At 45.6% G+C, this 12,856-nt stretch overlaps 1 protein-coding gene across 4 annotated transcripts in view; it reads left to right on the top strand.

Annotated features, from left to right (window-relative positions):
• The first annotated feature begins 264 nt into the window (after positions 1-264).
• The window catches only part of LOC110490203 (protein-methionine sulfoxide oxidase mical3b), a 29,123-nt gene continuing 16,531 nt past the window's right edge, over positions 265-12,856 (top strand). The window contains exons 1-16 of one of the 4 annotated variants that reach the window (XM_036944481.2): positions 280-694; positions 1,832-2,211; positions 2,618-2,825; positions 2,972-3,088; positions 3,179-3,280; positions 3,458-3,714; positions 4,292-4,549; positions 4,698-4,813; positions 5,066-5,192; positions 5,269-5,362; positions 5,469-5,616; positions 6,049-6,245; positions 6,496-6,596; positions 6,699-6,803; positions 6,983-7,117; positions 9,690-9,803. In XM_036944481.2, coding sequence (XP_036800376.2) covers positions 1,867-2,211; positions 2,618-2,825; positions 2,972-3,088; positions 3,179-3,280; positions 3,458-3,714; positions 4,292-4,549; positions 4,698-4,813; positions 5,066-5,192; positions 5,269-5,362; positions 5,469-5,616; positions 6,049-6,245; positions 6,496-6,596; positions 6,699-6,803; positions 6,983-7,117; positions 9,690-9,803 — 2,424 coding nt within the window. In that variant the 5' untranslated portion in view covers positions 280-694; positions 1,832-1,866. Of the gene's footprint in view, positions 695-1,831; positions 2,212-2,617; positions 2,826-2,971; positions 3,281-3,457; positions 3,715-4,291; positions 4,550-4,697; positions 4,814-5,065; positions 5,193-5,268; positions 5,363-5,468; positions 5,617-6,048; positions 6,246-6,495; positions 6,597-6,698; positions 6,804-6,982; positions 7,118-9,689; positions 9,804-12,856 lie in introns of all 4 variants that reach the window. The other 3 variants (XM_090200294.1, XM_090200292.1, XM_090200293.1) reach the window with 3 other exon arrangements.

Below are 12,856 nucleotides of genomic sequence, written 5' to 3'. Positions count from 1 at the left end.
AATGACCGTAAGTTGAACATTGTGGGTAGGCCTATAAACGTGCATTTCCTCTGTGATGTGTAGGTACCTCTACACAGACCGAATGTGTAACCCAACCGTTTCTCTCTGACAACACTAGTGGGTTTGGGTCTTGGCCATATGCACAAATAGGCCTCGGTCTGTGTGTTCTGTTCACACTTACCCACTCTTTTTGTGTGGCTATGAGCGGGATCTCTCTCCCTCAGCGCCACGTTCTTACAGAATGATCTCTCTGTTCTGATCCCTCTCCTCTTTAAGCTTGTTAGATCCCAGTCTGTTTCCCAGGGACACCATGAGATTAGGTGTGTGTGTGTGTGTGTGTGTGCAGGCGTGCCCGTTTGAGTGTGTAGCCTATGTGAACATGCTGTGTGGGAGGAGTCTGTACTTGGCTGTTCCCTGACCTTGGATGAGAAAAGTGTCTGGGTGTGAGAGAGCGAGAAAGACAGACTTGGGAGAGTTTGGCATCAACATAATGCACATCAAGCTATAAGGAAGGGAGGGGGACAGACCGAGACCATGGGGGCTGCAGTATAGACTACTGCAGTGCAGGTTTGTGGGGTGTTGTTTCTGTGGCTGAAGATAGATTTGCATTAGGATTCTGAGGGACACCTGGCAACCCGTGGCTGAGCCGAGGAGTGACGATGTCTGTACAGGCCAGAAGACAACACAGCATTCAGTAAGTCCCACACAGCAGTTTGTGTGCGTTCTTCTGTCAATGTGTGTTTGTGTGTGTACTTCAATGTGTTATCTGGAACGTATATCGTGTGGACATAGCGGACGGGCAATACTGAATGAATGAAGGAAAGCTTGTCGATGTTGAAGGTAATTATGTAGCATGTCTTAGACACTTATACGATCCATTTTAGATGAGTGTCTTACTTCTGTAAGGTTGTTAGTCTTGTGGGGTCATATGCTGCTGTTTCTCTCCCTTCGGTGGATTAACAGACTATCTGTCAAATGTTCTAATTCAATCTAATAAACTACCATACTGTACATCTCCCCCTGCTATGCTGACAGTGTGTGTGGGTGCTGGAGTATGTGTGTGGGTTTCTCTCGGTGCATGGTACGGATGGCTCCACTATGTATGAGGTGCATTGTGTCTCCAACCCCCCCCCCCCCCCCCCCCAACCACACACATTCCCTCCCTCTTTCTCTTTTGTATTGTCTGGTGAATGCTTTGGTTATTGTCCCAGTCTTGGGATGTGGGCACATATTCTATCTCCCCCCCCCCGAAGTCCTTATGTACCCTATATTTTTATTGTGTAAAAAGGGAATATGTTGATCCTGTATTCAAATTATATGAGATAATGTTGCCTGATTTATACCATACAGAATATACTGTATAATGCGATAGCAGGATATAGAACACTTTTCTGAGGGCTTTGATTGTGTCTCAGCAGCAGATATACTACATTACCCATAAGCCCAGTGCACAGCATGGAGAGCTGGTTTATCTGGGATCTAAACAGTATAAGAACCTCTCTAGCCCTACCTCCTAGCAGGGGACCTAACATCTGATATGCAGCCAGCTCAGACCGAGAACACCTCACACACACACACACACACACACACACACACACACACACAGCTACTTGCAAACTTAGAAATGTACTTAGATGTTTTAAAAGCAATTTATTACGCATGTAGCCTGATCACATATCTGTTTGTGCTTTTGCAAATGCCAACTTCATTGCTGTCATTGGCGTGGCAAGGAGTTGGAACGATAACACAGACTGGCTATTAGGCATGGATTCTACATGGGAAGTCAGTGTGGAACACTGGAACGTAGTCTCTGTCTTTTCTCTCTCTCCAGGCAGCCGATGAAAGAGCCCGGAACAGGAAGCTGAGATGGAGTTCTCAGGGTGCCCTGCTGCTGCCGGTGTTGCCGACGAGGCCCAGGAGGCGGAGCAGGCGGAGAAGGAGGGCCACGCCCAGGTTCTATTTGATGAGTTTGTCCAGGCGTCCACCTGCAGAACGACACTCCGTGCCTTCAACCTGCTGTGTGAGCACCTTCAGCTCACACACACACACACACAGCCACAGACATACCCCCCGACGCAGCCGCAGAGGCCTTTCTACCACACCCTCAAAGAACGCCTCAGCTACTGGAAGGCCAACGCACTGTGGGCCAAACTGGACAAACGGGCGGCCCACCACGAATACGGGAAGGGCCGTGTCTGTGCCAACACAACGGTACTTATTAGTCATTTACTATCTGGTATTTCAAATGTTCAAATACATAGCCCAAAACAAGTACATTTATTTGAGCATTTGAATGGTTATTTGTCAAAATGAAATAGTCTACTAAATAGAATTTTCAAATATTATTTTGTAATGCCTGTGTTAAATGCATGCGAGTTTGAGTCAGTATTTTCAAATACTTTCCAAGTGTATTACCTAATACATTAAAATATTCAACTGCTTGTCTTTTCGATTAAAATATATCTGAATACTTACATTCAAAGTACGTGAAATTAATTGAGATATTAGAAATAGTATTTGAACCCAGGTCTGATATGTATAGTATATGGATGTCAAGTGTGTGTATGTTTAAGTGTGTACGTTTCTAGCTTCTCATCCCAGCTATCCTCTCTCCCAGTGTGTGATCATTGGGGCGGGGCCATGTGGTCTGCGTACAGCAGTAGAGCTGGGGTTCCTGGGGGCCAGAGTGGTGCTGCTGGAGAAGAGGGATGCCTTTTCCAGGAACAACGTCCTCCACCTCTGGCCTTTCACCATCCATGACCTCAGGGGCCTCGGGGCCAAGAAGTTCTACGGAAAGTTCTGTGCTGGAGCCATTGACCACATCAGTGAGTATGGAATAATCCCTGACCCTTGTCTCCATGGTTACAGCTATGGGGCTTCAATGTTCATTAGAGAATCCTCTCTCTATTTCTCTCGCCCTCTCTCTCTCTCTCCCTCCCTCCTCTCTCGCTCTCCCTCCTTCTCTCTGTAGGCATACGGCAGCTACAGTTGGTGTTATTGAAGGTGGCTCTGTTGTTGGGGGTGGAAGTCCATGTCAACGTAGAGTTCAAGGGACTGGTGGAGCCACCTGCGGACCAGGAACAACAGAGTAAGACCTGCCGTGTGTGTGTGTGTGTGTGTGTGTGTGTGTGTGTGTGTGTGTGTGTATTTAATGCCTTTGTGTGTGTGTGTACCTCAGAGGTAGGCTGGAGGGTGGAGGTGAAACCCAAGTCTCACCCTATTAACACACTGCAGTGTGACGTGGTGATCGGAGCTGATGGACGACGGAACACACTGCCAGGTAAATCATCTAGTAGCACCTACTGAAACACTGAACTGAAACAGCAACAGATCTCATGCAGCACCAGTCAGATGCAGATTTCTTAGTAAATGCCTTTATAGGAAGGGAATTCTTCTAGCCCTCTGATCCCAGACTTCCTGTTTGCCATCACATCCTGTCTCCCATGTGTCCAATCAGGGTTCAGGCGTAAGGAGTTCCGAGGCAAGCTGGCCATTGCTATCACAGCTAACTTCATGAACCGTAACACCACGGCTGAGGCCAAGGTGGAGGAGATCAGTGGAGTGGCCTTCATCTTCAACCAGAGGTTCTTTCAGGAGCTACGGGATGCCACGGGAGTGGACCTGGAGAATATAGTGTACTACAAGGACGACACGCACTACTTTGTGATGACGGCTAAGAAGCAGAGTCTGCTGGAGAAAGGAGTCATTCTGCGGGTAACAACGCACACAGACGGGCCTCCCGAGTGGTGCAGCGGTCTAAGTCACTGCATCGGGAGACCCATGAGGTGGCGCACAATTGGCCCAACGTCGTCCGGGTTAGGGGAGGGTTTGGCCGACCGGGATGTTCTTGTCCCATCGCGCTCTAGCGACTCCTTGTGGCAGGCACGGGCGAATGCATGCTGACTCGGTTTCCTCCGACACATTGGTGCGGCTGGCTTCCGGGTTAAGCGAGCAGTGTGTCAAGAAGCAGTGCGGCTTGGCAGGGTCGTGTTTCGGAGGACGCGCGGCTCTCGACCTTTGCCTCTCCCGAGTCCATACGGGGAGTTGCAGTGATAGGACAAGACTGTAACTACCAATTGGATATCACAAAATTGGGGAGTAAAATATATATAAAGCAACGCACACATACACACACAAATACTGTATGACGCACTGATTGACTGTGTCATTATTTTGCTCATGTTGGTCTCACTGCTGTGTTAATGCCCTGATTTTGACTGTATAACTGTGTTATTGTTCAAACAGTGATTGCATTCTATTGTACTGATGTTTACTGTGTCATACCTATCAGGACAATGCAGACACAGAAACACTTCTCTCACGGGGAAACGTGGACCAGAATGCACTGCTGGCCTATGCCCGCGAGGCGGCGGACTTCTCCACCAATCACCAGCTGCCGTCCCTGGACTTTGCCATGAACCACTACGGGCAGCCTGATGTTGCCTTGTTTGACTTCACCTGTATGTACGCGTCAGAGAACGCTGCACTGGTCAGACAGAGACATGGACACCATCTACTGGTCACGCTGGTGGGAGACAGCCTTCTGGAGGTGAGGAGCGAGGGAGAGTAAGAGAGGAGCAGAGTTGAGGGAGAGTAGAAGAATGTTAACGTCAGCAATCCTAATGTACTCTGAAAGGTATTCTGTTGTAAGTAGCATATGGTTGTAATGTGTATGTGTCTGCTTGCGTGTGTGTTAGCCATTCTGGCCCATGGGGACAGGTATAGCACGGGGGTTCCTGGCAGCACTGGATTCTGCCTGGATGGTACGGAGCTGGGCTCAAGGCCTTGCCCCTCTGGACTTACTTGCTGAAAGGTGAGATGGCAGGTCTGCAGTTAGGAGAGCACGCGCACCAGCAAACAGGGAATGGGCACACTGTCAAAATACACATTGTAAAACCTCTAGACAAGCACACACTGCCAAACCCACACAAACATACGTGACATGCCAAAATCATTGATAAACACACACAGGCACATCGGCTAGGAAACTAAATGATCATTCACCTGATTCCATAACTAAATAATCCTCTCTCTCTCTCTCCTCTCTTTTTTTTCTTTCTTTCAGAGAGAGTCTGTATCGTCTCCTTCCTCAGACCACTCCAGAAAATGTCAACAAAAACTTTGGTCAATACACCGTAGACCCAGCTACCCGCTACCCTAACATCAACCCTCAACTCATCAGCCCCGCACAGGTATACACAGGCACACACACATACACACACACAGGTCTGATGATGATGATGATGATGATGATGACAATCTCTGTAGGTGGGCCATCTAATATACACAGGAGAGAATGGAGGTTTGGGTGTGGTCCAGGAACCGCAACCCCGATCCCCCTTGCCGAAGCTACTACGACAGGGTGAGTCTGACCCTCTGAGTATTGAACGGTACACTAACATAACTCTAACCATTGGCTTGAATACTATCTTCACTCATATTTATTTTCTTTCCATCTGGTTCCCCAGAGTCCTTCTCTCGCTCCAGTAAGCTTTTGTCGTGGTGCCAGCAGCAGACGCAGGGTTACCGTGGCGTTGCTGTTAGCGACCTCACTACATCCTGGAAGAGTGGCCTAGCTTTGTGTGCCGTCATCCACCACTACCGCCCTGACCTCATGTGAGTCACATCTGACCTCTAGCCTCCTGCTCGTCACTAATCACCTCGCCTCTCGCCTCATACAGCTCATCCCAAAGGTGGCATTCAGGCGCAATGTAGTTGGACTGGAACGTTACCAATGCCTCACTTCTCAGCCCACCTCTCACCTTTCGAACCTTAGTCTCACTTCCTTTTCACGCAAGCTCAGGTGTATGTGTGTGTGTTTGTGTGTGAGAGAGGTGGGGCTGATGAGTCAGAAGACCATGGTCCTGATTAGTGTCCTTTTAATTACCTGATTGGATCAGTGCCTCTCTTTGTCCTCTTGCTCTGGTGTGTGTGTGTGTGTGCGTGCATGCGTGCGTAAAGTGTGTCTATTTGCACGTGTGTGTGTGTGTGTGTGTGTGTGTGTGTGTGACTCTCTTACTTTGACTCTTTCGTCCCATCTCTTTGCAGTGACTTTGCCTCTCTGGGGGAGGATGAGGGGGAGGTGAATATGAGGTTGGGGTTGGAGGTGGCAGAGAAGGAGTTTGGCATCTCTCCTGTGATGACTGTCGAGGAGATGGCGTCTGTCAGTGAAACGGACACTCTCTGTATGGTCATGTACCTCAGCCAGTTTCACCAGCTCTTCAAGGACGCACTGCCCCCAAGTGGTGAGTTTCTCAACCACAGTAGTCAGCTTAAGAGCTGTCAATGCTCAATTCTCCTCATCACCCTCTATTCTTATCCTACCCTCTCTCATCTCCAGCCCTCTCCTTCATAACCACGTATCTTCAATGCCTTACTAAGCAAAAGCAAAGTGGTGAAACTGTTTCTATTCCTATTGCCTGTCAGTGGTTGTGAAGGAAAGGAGGTGAGGAATGGCTGTGCATGACTGTTCTTCTCCTCTATTCTTTTCTGTAGAATCCCAGACTGAGAGCCCAGATGGGAGGGCTGCTGTGATTGGTCCTGCCTCTCTCCTCAGCCGCCTTGGCCACAGCCCATCCCGCAAGCGCAACCCCAAGGTACACACCCCTATTTGTTTAAGCAGGGACTCTGTTTGTCTTTGTGTAGGTGTATAGGTGCATGTGTGTTTTACATGTATTTGTCTGTGTCCCTCCCACCAGGAGCAGAAGGAGAAGGATGCGGTGGGGAAGAGGAGAAAGACCAGTCGGCCATGTCTGGAGGACGTGAAACAAGATGTCCGATTAAGATCTCAGGACAGTTATGAGGTGAGAGGGTGTAACCTTTACCCCTAGGTAACAGAAATTGAAACTGCTGGTAGTTCTGTGACTAAATGAATGAGATGACCTGCAATAATATGAAGTATTTTAGAAGTTAGAACAGCAATACAACACCTTTGGCCTTTCAGTGACACTGGTCAAACTCTCCGCCATTCTGCCTTCCACAGGAAGAGACTGCCCTGTGCTCTGTGGGTGGAGCAAGCCAGAGCAGAGTGCGCTCGATGGCCAATCAGCTGCTGGCCAAGTTTGAGGAGAATGCCCCTTGCCCCTCCTCCACGCCAGCTGCAGCTCTACGCAGACAGGTGAGAGGGGATGGAATTCAGAACTCCTAGCTGCTATAAGTTTTCAGGTGTTTCTAAGAGTGGTTTCCCTCGCTCAAAGCGTCAAAGTTTTTTTTAAAAACACTCTTATTGAAAATCTGTGCTTTTAATCTGAATAAAGGAACTTCTGCAGCACGGTCTGTCATCAACAGCTGTTGGTAGTTTAGATCCTCCAGGTGTGACTTCCTCTTGAGGTTTCAGAGGATAAGACAGATTAGCTGCACTGTGATGGGCATTCTGGGTCAGGGCCAATGGGACTCACTGAGCCTTGGAGCAGTAAGTAAGGGTTGATTTGGTTGAACTGAGCAGCTGTGGTTGCAGCAATATGGGTTAAGATTAACCGGTAGTTAGGGTTAACAGCGGTAGCTCTTGGCCTAGGCCCTAGATTCTTAAGGCTGTGGTTGTAGTATGGTATAAAGGTAGCCATGGCCGTCCCCGGCTCCACAGCCCTCAATCCCTCTACTAACGGACCACCAGGGGGACTCCATGCCCACGCTTCCACCTCCTCCAGCATCCCCTGACCCCCAGGCCCAGCCAGCCCTTGTGGCCTCCGCTGCCACCTGGAAACAGGTCAAAATAGTAAGTCCCCCTCCTGCTTCACCTGTGGTTCTTAGAGAAGTGTAGAGTTACATAGCTGTATCTCTCTGTGTCACCACATGGGGGTGCATGATGTATGCTGTGTAGTTCAGTCGCGTGGCATTTTGTCATAGCCCTTTCTTAGCCTTAGAGTTCCCTAGATATTCCAGTATTTCACTATTTTGCTACGTCAACCACCCACTCACATGATGCCGCCTAAACCCATCTAACCCCAGAAGAAGCGCACGCAGCAGCAGGAGCAGATGAGTTTCAAGTACAAGGAAAAGGTCAAATGTCACACTCTGCCCAGCAGGGGGGAGCAGGTAGGCCACCCCAGAGGATTCTGGGTAATGTAGTTGTGTGTAGACCAGATGGCATGTAAGACTAGTGATGACGTCCCATGCCACCCATAAATGTTCCTAGACTCCCCAAGTTCCCAGTAGCCATCTGTAGACTGTGTGTCATTGGTGTGATGACTTTTGAGGTCTCTTCTCGGCTACATCAGTGGTTCCCTGATATATCTCCAGGACAGAAGAGTCAGAATTGTCTTTCGACGGGTGGCGTCAATCCTACGCGACTCGCAGTCCGTCAACCAACAGACGAATGTTGCTGCTATATCTGGCGTAAGACAATGAATTGTTCTAGCAGTGTAGTGAAAACAATAGACTGAGAGAACACATCAAATCCACGTTTAGATCTTGACAGATGCATGGTGAACGTTGGCAGTAAGCGTTGCCCGCGGTCAAAGCTTTAACCATACCCCTAGTGTGGACTTACCCCATTCATAGACGCGAACTACTTTTTAGCGCCAATTGACGATAGAAAAGCCCCGAGGCTCGCGCTGAACATTAACACGCATCGCTTGCGGTACGCTTTTGGAAACATACGGAAACCCGTCTTTCATATAAGCAATAAATCAATTTTCAAAAATCACATTTGTTAAATTTCTTACACACCTTTTTAGGGTTTAGTGTTCTCACACAGCCATTTCCATGTGGCAGTGTTTGTTTGTGGAAAACAGCGTGGACTACCTGTGCTAATTAACTATCTGTGTCCCCGTACACCTCTGTGTAAACTGAAGACAGACGCCTCAAGTGTGTTGTCACTGAAAAATGCAGTCGGCTGCAACTGGATTTTGTATTTTGGAAATTATTTTGATGTGACATTGAAAGGGATTTGTTTTTCTAGAACCGTACCGCAATTGAGAATTGATTCACATTTAGATGGATTATTTGGCTGTTTTGGCTTCCAGAACCAATTCAACCTTTAATCAGAATATGTAAGATCCTTGGACTATAAGGAGTAACGTGGGGCTCCATTTGTCCATTACTGGGCTAGTGTGGACCATAAGTGGGCTCCAACTTGACCTATAGTCATTGAGTTCAATCTATGGGCCTCAGGGCAGTACCAGAGGGTTAAATGATACTGTAAATCATATTAACAACTGTTGTTTCAGAGAAAGAGGATTAAACTGGACTGAACTGGAGTCAGAGTACATCTTGTTTGGTCTTTTAAGAAAGTATATTTGTATAATTTACCGCAGGGCATGTGGCATGTGACAACACTGCCACTGAAATGTTCCTTTTTAAGATTAAAAAAATCAGAGGCCTGTGAATGGTTTTTGTTAATGTTTGCACAGCCTTCTTTCCTCGGACTCCTCTCTTATTTGCCTACAAATTCAGTTTGATTGGTGTGAGATAAGGGCCTAGTGATAACATTTATATTTATTATGTTGGACAATGATTACACTGCAACAGAAAGAGGGTTAAATGAGTATAATGATAGAATCCAATAGGGGTTTGATGCTTCTAGCTTTGTGGTCCATTTCCACATTCATAACACCACATCAAAACGCTCTGTTTATGGCTCCGATTGTGTCATCCCTAGTGAGTGTGTCTGTGTCTGTTTACTTGTGTGTTTACTGTTTGTTCTGTCCTTCGTCCTCATCCCGTCTGTCTTTTCTCCTGTTGTCTTTTAGAAATATGTTCAGATGTACACAGGGGGAGTGAGCTCATTGGCTGAACAGATATCCAATCAGCTTCAAAGTCAGGAGTCACCTTCATCCCAGCACACTCCTGATAGGAAGGAAACGGTAAGAATTGATTTGAGTGAGTCGACTCACCCATACTAATACTGTCGATAGGCCGAAACTCATCCAGCATTGGATTATACCCTATCTAGGCTTGTTCTGAAGTAGGTCATTTCCATGTAAAAGTACCCATGAGCACCAACATGTGAAGTTCATAGGAACATGTCAAATTAAAGCTAGGAGTCCATTTAAAAATATATACAGTGCCTTGCGAAAGTATTCGGCCCCCTTGAACTTTGCGACCTTTTGCCACATTTCAGGCTTCAAACATAAAGATATAAAACTGTATTTTTTTGTGAAGAATCAACAACAAGTGGGACACAATCATGAAGTGGAACGACATTTATTGGATATTTCAAACTTTTTTAACAAATCAAAAACTGAAAAATTGGGCGTGCAAAATTATTCAGCCCCCTTAAGTTAATACTTTGTAGCGCCACCTTTTGCTGCGATTACAGCTGTAAGTCGCTTGGGGTATGTCTCTATCAGTTTTGCACATCGAGAGACTGACATTTTTTCCCATTCCTCCTTGCAAAACAGCTCGAGCTCAGTGAGGTTGGATGGAGAGCATTTGTGAACAGCAGTTTTCAGTTCTTTCCACAGATTCTCGATTGGATTCAGGTCTGGACTTTGACTTGGCCATTCTAACACCTGGATATGTTTATTTTTGAACCATTCCATTGTAGATTTTGCTTTATGTTTTGGATCATTGTCTTGTTGGAAGACAAATCTCCGCCCCAGTCTCAGGTCTTTTGCAGACTCCATCAGGTTTTCTTCCAGAATGGTCCTGTATTTGGCTCCATCCATCTTCCCATCAATTTTAACCATCTTCCCTGTCCCTGCTGAAGAAAAGCAGGCCCAAATCATGATGCTGCCACCGTCATGTTTGACAGTGGGGATGGTGTGTTCAGTGTGATGAGCTGTGTTGCTTTTACGCCGAACATAACGTTTTGCATTGTTGCCAAAAAGTTCAATTTTGGTTTCATCTGACCAGAGCACCTTCTTCCACATGTTTGGTGTGTCTCCCAGGTGGCTTGTGGCAAACTTTAAACAACACTTTTTATGGATATCTTTAAGAAATGGCTTTCTTCTTGCCACTCTTCCATAAAGGCCAGATTTGTGCAATATACGACTGATTGTTGTCCTATGGACAGAGTCTCCCACCTCAGCTGTAGATCTCTGCAGTTCATCCAGAGTGATCATGGGCCTCTTGGCTGCATCTCTGATCAGTCTTCTCCTTGTATGAGCTGAAAGTTTAGAGGGACGGCCAGGTCTTGGTAGATTTGCAGTGGTCTGATACTCCTTCCATTTCAATATTATCGCTTGCACAGTGCTCCTTGGGATGTTTAAAGCTTGGGAAATCTTTTTGTATCCAAATCCGGCTTTAAACTTCTTCACAACAGTATCTCGGACCTGCCTGGTGTGTTCCTTGTTCTTCATGATGCTCTCTGCGCTTTTGACGGACCTCTGAGACTATCACAGTGCAGGTGCATTTATACGGAGACTTGATTACACACAGGTGGATTGTATTTATCATCATTAGTCATTTAGGTCAACATTGGATCATTCAGAGATCCTCACTGAACTTCTGGAGAGAGTTTGCTGCACTGAAAGTAAAGGGGCTGAATCATTTTGCACGCCCAATTTTTCAGTTTTTGATTTGTTAAAAAAGTTTGAAATATCCAATAAATGTTGTTCCACTTCATGATTGTGTCCCATTTGTTGTTGATTCTTCACAAAAAAATACAGTTTTATATCTTTATGTTTGAAGCCTGAAATGTGGCAAAAGGTCGCAAAGTTCAAGGGGGCCGAATACTTTCGCAAGGCACTGTATATATTTATCTTTAGAAAACATCTACCAGAAAAAGTCTTAAATGTATTTTCAATGTATCAAAACACAATCATGTTGAAGTAAAGACCGCTGCCAACTAATATCAACACTTATATTTAGTTTTAAGAAACATTGCCTTGTGCTGTGAAATTCTGTACCAAAAACCCACATATCTAGAAGATATTTTCTCATCTCTTTCCCTCATGAGGAGGGAGGATAATGAAAGTTCACAGAAGTAACAAGTAAAGGTATACCTATCAATTAGTTATAGTGTTTTTACGAGTGGTGTAAAATATTTAAGTAGAAATACTTTTAAAGTACTACTTAAGTCATTTTGGGGGGTATCTGTACATTACTTTACTATTTATATTTTTGAAAACTTTTACTTAACTACATTCCTAAAGAAAAGTATGTACTTTTACTTCATACATTTTCCCTGACACCCAAAAGTACTCGTTACATTTTGAATGCTTAGCAGGACAGTACAATGGGCCAATTCACACACTTATAAAGAGAACATCTCTTGTCATCCCCACGCCCTCTGATCTGGTGGGCTAAACACAAATGCTTCATTTGTAAAATTATGACTGAGTGTTGGAGTTTGCCCCTGGCTAAAATAATGGTGTGATCTGGTTTGCTTAATATAAGGAATTTTAAATGATTTATACTGTTACTTTTGATACTTAAGTATATTTAAAACCAAATACATTTAGACTTTTACTCAAGTAGAATTTTACTGGGTGACTTTCACTTAAGTCATTTTCTAATAAGGTATCTTTTAGTTTTACACAAGTGTGATAATCGGTTACTTTTTCCACCACTGGTTTTTACTGATATCAATTCGGTACCAGTAAATCAATCGGTAACGGAATTTCTGCAATTGAGTTGGCTACAATGGAAACCATAGTGGTCACAAACCACAGTTGGGTTCACAATTACATTTCAGTCATTTAGACAGACACTCTTATCCAGAGCGACTTAAAGGAGCAATTAGGTTTAAGTGCCTTGCTCAAGGACACATTGGCAGATGTTCACCTAGCATTCTCAGAAATTCGAACCAACGCCCTTTTGGTTACTGGTCCAGCTCTCTTAATAGTTAGGCTACCTACAGCCCCACAAGTTTGCACAGCACAGTAAAGTACAATACAGCACATTAGAGTACAGGAAAGTAAAGTATGGTTCAGTACAGTAAAGAAAAGTAGTGTATAGTTGTGTACTGTACGGT

This window comes from Oncorhynchus mykiss, chromosome 15 (genome assembly GCF_057628025.1).
Source record: "Oncorhynchus mykiss isolate SJ-2025 chromosome 15, ASM5762802v1, whole genome shotgun sequence".
NCBI classification, from domain to species: Eukaryota; Metazoa; Chordata; class Actinopteri; order Salmoniformes; family Salmonidae; genus Oncorhynchus; species Oncorhynchus mykiss.
This window is presented reverse-complemented; position numbering and strand designations above follow the sequence as displayed.